The 11259-nt window shown below is 50.1% G+C and overlaps 1 protein-coding gene across 1 annotated transcript in view; it reads left to right on the top strand.

Annotated features, from left to right (window-relative positions):
* Positions 1–1512: 1512 nt before the first annotated feature.
* Positions 1513–11259, top strand: part of TMEM178B (transmembrane protein 178B) — a 202107-nt gene continuing 192360 nt past the window's right edge. Inside the window, exon 1 of the mRNA XM_038753055.1 lies at positions 1513–2487. Within this exon, the coding sequence (XP_038608983.1) occupies positions 2106–2487 (382 nt within the window). The 5' untranslated portion in view covers positions 1513–2105. The remainder of the gene's footprint in view (positions 2488–11259) is intronic.

Raw genomic sequence — 11259 nt, 5'->3', positions numbered from 1 at the left:
AAAGAAAAAGAACAAAAAAAAGAGAGCTTGAAAATCTATAGCTGCGGATGCTGGGATGTTATTCGCTTGAAGCTGCCGGGCTCCAGAGATCTCTAGACTCTCTTCTTTTATGGCCGTAGATGTCAGGAAAATGGTGCAGCCGGAAAGCCAGTGGCAAATGCTAGGCTGACCCTGAGCGCGTGTGTGTATGTGTGTTTCTCCTCTCTATGGCTGAGGGCGGCTCGGGGGGTGATTTTTGAGGTTGTGGGGGGGTGTCTGTGGGTGGGTGGGTGGGTGTTGGTTTGGGGGCTTTTCTTCCCCTCCGCAGCCCTTTGCCCCTGGGCTTTCTTTGCAGATGGGAAGCGCGATCCGGAGGCAGCTCGCTAAAGTGAAGCCCCGCTGCTAGAAAGGCGGTTTGGACGGGGAGGGGAGGGGAAGGGGAGGGGGCCTCAGTTCACGGTGGGAGGCGAAAGAGAGAGGGAGAAAGAGAGGGGGGGAGAGAGGGAAAGAGAGGAGAAAGGGGGAAAGGAGGAGGGGGGAAGAGAGGAGGAGAGAGGGAGGGAGAGCAGAGAGGGAGAGAGAGGGAAAGAGAGGAGAAAGGGAGAAAGGAGGAGAGAGGGAAAGAGGGGAAAGAGAGGAAGGGAGAGGGAGGGAGAAGGAGAGAGAGGAGAGGAGAGAGGAGGGGAGAGAGAAAGAGGAGAGAGAAGGAGAGAGGGAGGGAGGGGAGAGGGAAAGAAAGGAAAGAGGGAGAGAGAGGAGAGAGGAGGAGAGAAAGGAAAGAAGGAGAGAGGGAGAGAGAAGAGAGGGAGAGGGGGAGGAGAGAGGAGAGAGGGAGAAGGAGAGGGAGAGAGAGGAGAGAGGGAGAGGAGAGAGGAGGAGAGAGGGAGGGAGAAGAGAGAGGAGAGAGGGAGAGAGGGATAGAGAGGAGAGAGGGAGGGAGGAGAGAGGAAGAGAGTGAGGAGAGAGAAGGAGAGAGGGAGGGAGAAGGAGAGAGGGAGAGAGGAGAAAGGGAGAGGAGAGAGGAGAGAGGGAGGGAGGAGAGAGGGGAGAGAGGGAGAGAGAGGAGAGAGGGAGGGAGGAGAGAGGGAAAGAAAGGAGAGAGGGAGACAGAGGAGAGAGAAGGAGAGAGGGAGGGAGAAGGAGAGCGGGAGAAGCCGAGGGAGGGGGGGAGGGCGGGAGAGGATGGCGGAGCTGTGAGCGGCTGGCCGTCTGTGTGTCCGGGCCGGGAGGGCGGCCGGGGCGGGGAGCGGCGCCGTCCGCGGTGCTGCCGGTGGAGCTGACCGCGGTGCTGCGGCCGCTGCCGCCGCCCCTGCTGCCGCCCCTGCCGCTGCCCCTGCCGCCCCTCCCTCGGTCCCTCCGTCCCTCCCTCCCTCCTCCGCCCAGCACGGGCCCGGGCCCGGACCGGGGCCCGCCGAGCCCCACCGCCCCCTTTGCAGCCGGCCCGGGGGGAAAGGCAGCGCTCTCCTTTCTGAAACCCCAAGGCTGCAGGCGGACCCCCCCCCCCCCCCGGCCCCCGGCCCCCGGGCCTCAGTTTCCCGCGGGAAGGGGGATGCCCTCGCCGGCCAACACCCCGGAGGGGAAGAAGACCAGGCCGCAACGGAGGCAGGAGCCGGACATCTCCCAGCGCAGCCCCCGGGCCCTGAGGCCGCTTGGCCCGACCACGGGACAGTGACCCGGCTGAGGACCCCCGGGTCCCCGGAGCCCCGACCCCCATCCCTGGACCCCTCCGCCCAGGGACCCCCTTCTCCCTCTCCGCCTCTCTCTTTCTCTCCGTCTCCCTTTCCTTTCGCCCCAGAGAGCTTGGCCGTTTCCATCTGGGGGAAGAGAAGGGGGATCCAGGGGATGGGGAGCCCCATCCTTTAGGTCTGGGGAAGGACAGGGGAGATCGGGATCCTGGGTGGTCCTAAGGGGCGATGGGGCCCGTCGCCTAGTTACCCGGAGGGGCGGGAGCTCTGGGAGATGCCACTGGGGTCCCCGGATTCCCCCGGGAGCCGGACCCCTTAAGGCCCTCCCGTCCCCTTTGGGCGTTTTGGGGTGCCAGGGCCCGGAGCGACAGGGGCCCGCTGGATCTGGGAGGTTGGGCCTTTGGGGAGAAGATGTCCATGGTGCTGTTGTGAAGCTGAGGCATGGCTGCTGGAAGGTTCCTGCTCTACACCGGCCTCTCGTTAGCTCTGTGTGCCTTGGGCATGCTGGCCGCGGCCATCTGCTCGGACCACTGGTATGAGACTGACGCCAGGAGACACCGGGACAGGTGCCAAGCCTTCACCACCCGCCGGGTCGACCCCGGCTTCATCTACAACAACAACAATAACTTGCCTCTCAGGGCCAGCCGGGCCCGGCTGGACCGCTGGGAGGGGAAGCTGCTCCTCGCCCGGAACAGGAGGCAGCTCTTCGCCATGAGTGCCGTGGACGAATGCAATCGGCAGTACAATTCCACCAACATGGGGCTCTGGAGGAAATGCCACCGGCTAGGGTTCGACCCGGAGATCACGGCCCTCATCGAGAAAGGTAAGGACGGCGGGCCCGAGATCCGCCCACAGTCACTCCCCACCCGCTCCTTCTCTTCCTTCTCCCTCCCGTTCCTTCCCCTGTCCTGATTCTCGACCCCATCCTGGACGGTTGCCTTTTCCAGACCTCAGGGCTCTGAGATGGCTCATTTTCTGGGCCCTGGGCCAGTCCGGAGTGTCCAACTGTCCCCGCCGGGGCCTAGGCCGGGAATGGCTTGTCTAGGCCCCGGCTGTGTTCCTGAGGCCGATTTGCTTTTTGGTTTTTTGTTTTCTATTCGGATCAGGGGCGAGCTCACTGGCCAGGGCCACCCCCTCGAGAGTGCTGCATCAGCTCTCTGGTCATTTGTCTGGAGGAAGCTCCGGCCTACCGTCAGACAGGGTGCAAGTAGACAAAGCCCCGAAGGAGGGCTATGCTGGCCAGAAGGCAGCCTCCTCTTCCTCTCCGGGGTCCCCCTCCCCAGCTAGGGGCCTCCTTAATTGGCAATCCGACCCTCTCGGGTAGAGCTCGAAGAGGAGGATTTCCTTCTGGGTGACCGATGATACCGTCCACAGCCCCGGGTCCTCTCCCTCCTCTTCTGAGACTGGATTGGCGTTGAATGTCCCTGGGATCTAAGATGAGCTCGTGAAATGCCATCCATTGCCTAGGAAACAAGATCCAGGTGTTTTGCTCTGTTGACTTGGGTTCTGTGAAAGAGTCCCCGCATCCTCAGCGACCCCAGAGGTTGACCATTTCAACCCAGGCAGAATTTGCCGATGCTTCCCACAAGGCATCCCCTATCCCAGTCCATTTCAGAGATGAAGCCGTTTCCTTCTCCCACCCTCCCATCCAGGAGTCCTGAGTGGGTCCTCCAGGGCCCGGGCTTCAGTTTGCTTCCCCGCCCATCTACATGCCACTCCACCTTTCCCTTCACGAAAGCCACTTGGCATCCTTCCACGAGGCCTTCTAGAAAACCAGTATCAAAGAATGCTGTTTCCTTTTCCAGGGAGGTGTAGCAGGGGGAGCACAGATTCGGTATGTCTTGGGGCAAGCTGTTTAGGTCTTGGCTTCCTCCTCCATTCAGTGGAAACTTTCTGGGGGCCTGTGGGGGAACAAGGGTGCGTTTGAGGATGAACGAGAGCCAAAAGCTTTGAGATTCATGGATGAAACTGTCGTTAAAGCTTCAAGCATAATGACGCGGGTGGCTTTGCATGTGACCGAGATTCTATTTATTGCGAAAATATCATGACTCTCGGCTTATTAGGATGCCGATCGATTGAAGATAGACACCAAGATTTAAGCCTTGAAAATGGGATGAATTGCCCTCAAGTAACCTTGATTCAATTCACCCTGAGTCCAAGACCACCGCTTTCTTTTGGGGTTCTTGGGAAACAAGGAGGGTGATTGCCATCTGGCTGCTGGGGCCAGGGTCTGTGCTAGAAGAATCATGTCCTCTGCACTGGCCAAACCCTCATTTCAGGCTCCACCACTCAAGGAGGTGGAGAACTTTGAAAGGATTCAGAAGGCAGGAAAGAAGTTCCCAAGAAGGGAATTGGGAGTAGCGAGTCTGGAGAAAGGAAGGCCGAGAGGCTATGCGATATGGTAACTGTCTTCAAATATATGTTTCATTATTTGTTATGCTCAAGGGCTCAATGACTACAAGTGATGATGATGAGGCCCCAGCTCTTTCCCCTTTTCCAACTCCTCTGGGAATAGACCAAGAGCAAATGTTCTAAAACTGCAGGAGTAGGAAATTAGGCTAAATACATGGACCATAAAGGCTGCTACATCTCAGAAGATGTTCCAGAAGGGAACTGTGGAATCTTTCAATCTGGGGATTTTGAAGAGGGCAATAGCTGGTTGGTTTTAGGGATCACATCGGAGCGTTGTCTGATCTAGCCGAGGCCTTCCTGGAGGCAGGAGGACAGACATCGTGACCTCTGGAACTCTCTTCCAGCTCTCCAATTGGATATTTCTTTTGACATTTCACAATGGGATAAGTTGGCACCATTGTTTGGAGATCTGGGAATAGAGATCATGATTGGATTAGCCAATGCACCGGTGAGAAGCAATGTAGCCTAGTGGATAAAGCACGGGCCTGGCACTTGTCTTCTGTGTGACCTAGGACAGGTCTCTTCACTTCTCTGTGCCTCAGTTTCCCCCTCTTTAAAATGGGGATGAAAACTGTGAGCCCCGTGGGGGACAGGAACTGTGTCCAACCTGATTAACCTGCATCTACAGCAGCGCTTAATACAGTGCCTGACACATAGTAAGTGCTAAACAAATACCATAAAAAATAAAAAGACCAGGGGACTATCATCCTGCTAGGCCGGTGAAATTTCCTTGAGATCAAGCTAGAAGTGCCCTGTCAGGAAACGGTGAAAAGGAAGCACTTACAATAGTTTAAGTTCTTAGTGAATGCTTTTTAATCACAGTGACTGAACGTGAACTTTACTTATCGGTGTAATTAATACGTTGCTACCTAAAGTTAACCCGGCTTGTATGGGAATGTAGGCCTATTCACAATCGCAAGTAATCAAGGAAGCACTGACAGTGCATTGGTATTCATAACTATACCAGCCATTTCTCCCCCGCTTTGACATTGTCTACCTCCCCGCCTTTGTTGGCTCTATCTCAATTATAGATGGGAAATCAACTTGTCGATTTGTGAGATCGGCTGGGAGCACCATGCTCATTTGGTGTTTGAAAAAGATCCATTCAATTTCAAGGCAAAAATCTCTGAAAAAAATCAGCTTCTATTTCCTTGCCAGCCAGTGAAATAATTGGGTATTGGCCGCCTCCCCTAAAATAGCAGAATTTGTTATTGTCACCTCAAAAACTGCAGAGGGCATGCCCTGGGAGAAATCTTGAAGCCGGATTTTAATAATAATAATAGCTGTGGTATTGGTTAAGTGCTTACTGTGTGCCAGACACTGTATTAAGCCCTGGGGTGGATACAAGCAAAAAGGGCTGGACATGGTCCCTTTCCCCCAGGGGCTCACAGTCTCAATCCTCATTTTACAGGTGAGGAAACTGAGGCTCAGAGAAGTGAAGTGACTTGCCCAAGGTCACACAGCGGACTAGTGACAGAGCTGGAATCAGAACCTGTGACCTTCCAACTCCCAGGCCCGTGCTCTATCCACTATGCCATGCTGCGTGGAGAGCAGATTAGGGAATGAGCTAACCAACCCAGGTTTTTTCTAAAGCAGGTTAGCATCTTGAGGAAGACTGTTGGGCTTTATTTTTGAATGACTTCCTAGTAGTCTGTTAATTTTTGTGAGAACGTGTGAGTGTGTGGTGGGGCGATGCTTGATGGAGGGATGTTGGGCCGTGGGGGAGGGAGGAGGTGGAAGGCTGTTTTAAAATAGTGTCAATATTACAGAAAGACTAGAGATTTATCTGAGCCAGAGTATAACCAGAAAGAACTCTGAGTCATTAGGGAGATCAATACTCATTACATTTGAAAATGCTGTCTCTGCGTTTTAAAATAAAATTAAAATTAAAAAGCAAAAAGTCACAACGGCTTAAAAGTCTAATCTATATCTGGTGCCAAATTAAATTGTGTTGGATCTCAGTCCTCTCTGGGTCCAGATTCTCATCTGAGGAATCTCCAAAAGGATGAACCCCTGAAGATCCGTTCTCACCGCAATGTGAAATTCCATAGGTGAGGTTGAAGGGCTTTCTGAGAGAATAGTGATTACTGAAAATTTGGCCCGTTAGGAGAGGAAAGAAGCAGCGTGGCTCAGTGGAAAGAGCCCGGGCTTTGGAGTCGGAGGTCCTGGGTTCAAATCCCGGCTCTGCCACTTGTCAGCTGTGTGACTGTGGGCAAGTCACTTCACTTCTCTGGGCCTCAGTGACCTCATCTGTAAAATGGGGATGAAGACTGTGAGCCCCCTGTGGGGCAACCTGATCATCTTGTAACCTCCCCAGCGCTTAGAACAGTGCATTGCACATAGTAAGTGCTTAATAAATGCCATTATTATTATTGTTATTATATTTGTTAAGCATTTACTCTGTGTCAAGTCCTGTTTTAAATGCTGAGGTGAATTCAAGTTAATCAGGATGGACGCAGGCCCTGTCCCATATGGGGCTCATAGCCTGAGTAGAAGGGAGAACAGGGATTCATTCTTTCGTTTATCAATTCATTCAATTTATCGAGCACTTACTGTGTGCAGATCACTTTACTAAGCGCTTGGGACAGTACAGTGCAACAATACAATTACCTCATCTGTAAAATGGGGATGAAGACTGTGAGCCCCCTGTGGGACAACCGGATCACTTTGTAACCTCCCCAGTGCTTAGAACAGTGCTTTGCACATAGTAAGCACTTAATAAATGCCATCATTTGGAGAATCAGCGTGGCTCAGTGGAAAGAGCACGGGCTTTGGAGTCAGAGGTCATGGGTTCGAATTCCTGCTCTGCCACTTGTCAGCTGTGTGACTTTGGGCAAGTCACTTAACTTCTCTGCACCTCAGTTACCTCATCTGTAAAATGGAGACTGTGAGCCTCCCGTGGGACAACCTGATCACCTTGTAACCTCCCCAGCACTTAGAACAGTGCTTTGCACATAGTAAACAATAAATGCTATCACTATTATCATTATTATTATTAATACACCGACAAGTTCCTCACCCACAATTAGTTTCCAGTCTAAAGTGAGATGGAATTCCCATTTTACAGATGAGGAAACCGAAGCACAGAGAAGTGAAGCGACTTGTCCAAGGTCACACTGCAGGCAAGTGGCAGAGCTGGAGTTTGATCTCCGGTCCTCAGGTTCCCTGGTTAGTGCTCTTTCCACTGTGCCACGCTGCTGCTCCTTATCAGAGAAGAGCCAAAAACGATTTCTTGCCAGGGAACTTCCCAACCCCAGAGAGAGGCAATAAAAAGGAAAAGCTTCACTTAACAATGAGCTCAATCCTTGGTTCTGTTAGGGTTAGACCGGGCTCATTAATGTCGTCTGCTAAGAACACCACTGGTCCACCCAGCCCACTTTTCTCTCACTGACATTGGCCACAGGATGCTCAGAGAAACTGTAACTCTGTCATCCATCCTTACGGTCAATGATACCCCACCAACCAACCCAAACTCCATTTCAAACTTTCCCTCTAGTAAGTCATCATGGAACAGTCTCTCATGAATCTATCTACATTTCTCTTGATCTCTTTGGCCTGCATGTTTTCCTGTGGAAGTGCGTTCTCTGAGCTGACCACCCGCTTTAAAAAAGCTTTTTTTTTTTAAAGTTCGTTCCGAATACCTTTAAACTTCAGTAGGGGCCCTTTCTGCTCTTTGTCGTGGATTAGGGCGAGCACCAATGTTGTGCTTACCCCATTCCCACCCATTTTCATTTTATAGATTTGAATCGTGTCCCCTCTCAGCCTCTGTCTTCCAGACTCAAGAATCTGAACCTCTTCAGTCTCACCTCATACATCCCGTTGGACATCCTGGGGACCCCAGGAGCAAATAATTTTTCTAATTTAGAACAAAATGATTACAGAATTGGCATCGAGGCTATTCATACTACGCTTTGGGTTTTTTTTAATAGTATTTGTTAAGCGCTTACTATGGGCCAGGCACTGCACTAAGTGCTGGGGTAGAGACAAGTTAATCAGGTTGGGCATAGTCCATGTCCCACATGGGGCTCACAGTCTTCATCCCCATTTTACAGATGAGGTAACTGAGGCCCAGAGAAGTGAAATGACTTGTCCGAGGTTGCACAGCAGACAAGTGGCGGAGCTGGGATTAGAACCCAGGCCCTTCTGATTCTCAGAGTCAGTCTTTATCCACTAGGCCATGCTTTTTCTACACTTAACTTGCCTTCCAATTAAGAGAAAGCTGTTCTGTGGCCAAAGTTCAGTCTGAAACAAGGAGGATATCATCTCTAGACTTTAAGCTTCTTGTGGGCAGGGAATGTGTCTACCAACTATAGTTTATTACTATTATCATGGTATTTGTTAAACGCTTACTATGTTCCAAACACTGTTCTATTCATTCATTCATTCATTCTAAGTGCTGGGGTAGACACAAGGTAATTAGGTTGTCCCATGTGGGGCTCACAGTCTTAATCCTCAGTTTACAGCAGAGAAAATTGAAGCACAGAGAAGGGACATGACTTGCCCAAAGTCACACAGCTGACAAGTGGATTCTTCCAAGTGGAAGCTCGTTGTGGGCAGGGAATATGTCTGTTATATTGTTATAATGCACTCTCCCAAGTGCTTAATATAGTGCTCTGCACACAGTAAGTGCTCAATAAACACGAATGATTTAGAACAATGCTCAGCATACAGTAAGTGCTTAAGAAACACCACTGACTTATTGCTTGATTGATTTAATTCAAAGTAGGTTATGCCTCCCTTAAAACAGCTGTTCCATACACTCCAATCCTTAGACGGTATATTCTCTATCTATAAACTTATATTCATGTATTCATATAGTCATTATATTCTTTCTGAAGAGCTCCTTGAGACTGAAGCCATGAGCCACAGACCCTAAGACTTCTGCGTTAATCTGGCCCAAGGTGTTCCCCATTTAGACTGTAAGCTCGTTGTGGGTGGGGAATGTATCCATTCATTGTTGTACCATGCTCTCCCAAGCGCTTAGTACAGTGCTCTACACAGAGTAAGTGCTCAATAAATACAACTGACTGGCTGACTGCTCTCAATTCCATAAGGTGACACCGATGATCCTTCATGGACAGGGACAGCCAGATCAAAGCCCTCTCTGTTATTTTCAGTCAATCAATCAAGGGTATATATCATACCTTCACTGTGTGCAAAGCACTGTACTAAGTGCTTGGGTGGGTGCAATGCCACTCAGCAGCTGTGTGACTTTGGGCAAGTCACTTAACTTCCCTGTGCCTCAGTGAGCCCACTGTTGGGTAGGGACTGTCTCTATATGTTGCCAGCTTGTACTTCCCAAGCGCTTAGTACAGTGCTCTGCACACAGTAAGTGCTCAATAAATACGATTGATTGATTGATTACCTCATCTGTAAAATGGGGACTAAGACTGTGAGCCCCACGTGGGGCAACCTGATCACCTTCTATCTACCCCAATGCCTAGAAAAGTGCTTTGCTTAATAAATGCCATCACTATTACTATTATAAAATTGTTAGACTCATTCCCTGCCCACAGTGATCTTACAGTCTGGGGGTTGGGCTACAGGGGGTTCACCCTGAAGAGGGCTGTGGTGAGAAAATGTGAGCCACCGATTATCAGGGGTATTGTCTCTAGTTGCCTCTGTTTGTGGAAAGAGGATCAGTAAATGAATGATCTTTGTTGAGCAGCCTGGCATCCTGGAAAGAACACGGACCTGAGAAACAGAAGAACTGGGTTCTAATCCTGGCTTCACCAATCGCCTGCTGGCTGATCTTGGACAAGTCACTTAGCTTCTCTGTGCCTCAGTTTCCTCATCTGTAAAGTGGGAATTCAATCCCTATACTCTCTTCTTCTAATTCCGTGAGCCCCATGAGGGACCGGGACTGTGTCCGACATGATCAGCTTGTCTTGGCCTCAGCTCTTAGAATGATGCTAGACACATAGTAAGCATTTTGCAAATACCATAAAAAAATCATTTATGCACTCCATGATGTGACACTCTTGCTTTACTTGTTTAACATATTGTAAGAGTCTTGGAATTTGTTATGCGTGTCATATGTGCAAATCATACAAAGCAAATTATGCTGAATTTGTATTACAATTCATAGTGAAAAGAAATGAAAAACACCTCAGCTAGTTTCTTATCAATACATAACAGCAAGAAATAATTCACACAAGAATCTTCTCTCAAGTATACTTTTCTCATCTATTTTTTTTTTCAATATCACCCCAAAGAGTGCAGCTGGAAGATTTAATAATGATTGAAATTGGAAGATGGATTAATGGGCAAAATTTTTTCACTCTGAGGTTGCTCTGAAATGAATAAAGAAAAAACATGAGGCATCACACGGGCATCAATCAAGCAGTCGTATTTACTGAGTGCTTACTGTGTGCAGAGAGAGCACTGTACTAAGCGTTTGGGAGAATATGATACAACAATAAGCGGGCACATTCCCTGCCCGTGATGAGCTTACAGTCTAGAGGGGGCATACAGTCTAGTTCCTGGGAAGGTACAGTATAACAGAGTTGGTAGACATATTCCCTGCCCACAAGGAGCTTCCAATCTAGAGGGATCACAGGGAAGGTGTGCATAGAGGGAGAGAACCTGGGACTGGGATAAGTGGGATCAACATGCAAGCAGTTTGGTCAGAGAGGAAAGGATGGATTTTATCAATGTCATGAAGGTAGAACCGACAGGATTTGGTGGCAGGTTGAATACGTGCATTGAATGAAAGATAAATCGATGACAACATCAAGGTTATGGGCTTGTGAGATTGAGAAGATAGTGCCATTGTCCACAGTAATGGGAAAGAAAGAAGGAGGACAGGGCTCTGCGGGGAAGACAAGGAGTTTGGTTTTGGACATGTTAAGTGTGAGGTGTTGGCCAGACAATCAGGTAGAGGTGTTCTGGAGGAAGGAGAAAATACAAGACTGCAGGAGAGAAGGAGAGAGGTCCGGGCTGGAAATGGAGATTTGGGAATCATCCCTTGTAGCCATGGGAGCGAATGAGTTCTCCAAGCGAGTGGGTGTAGATGGAAAATAGAAGAGGACCTAGAACTGAGCCTCGAGGGCCCTTCCACTGTCAGAGGGTGGGAGGCAGAGGAGGAGCCTGCAAAAGAGACAGAGAAGGAGCAGAGATCGAAGGAGAACCAGGAGAGGACAGCGCCAGTGAAGCCAAGGTTGGGTAGAGTTTCAAGGAGAAG

Source organism: Tachyglossus aculeatus, chromosome 10 (assembly GCF_015852505.1).
Source record: "Tachyglossus aculeatus isolate mTacAcu1 chromosome 10, mTacAcu1.pri, whole genome shotgun sequence".
NCBI classification, from domain to species: domain Eukaryota; kingdom Metazoa; phylum Chordata; class Mammalia; order Monotremata; family Tachyglossidae; genus Tachyglossus; species Tachyglossus aculeatus.
The sequence above is the reverse complement of the archived record's forward strand: the minus strand, read 5'-3'. Positions and strand labels throughout refer to the sequence as shown.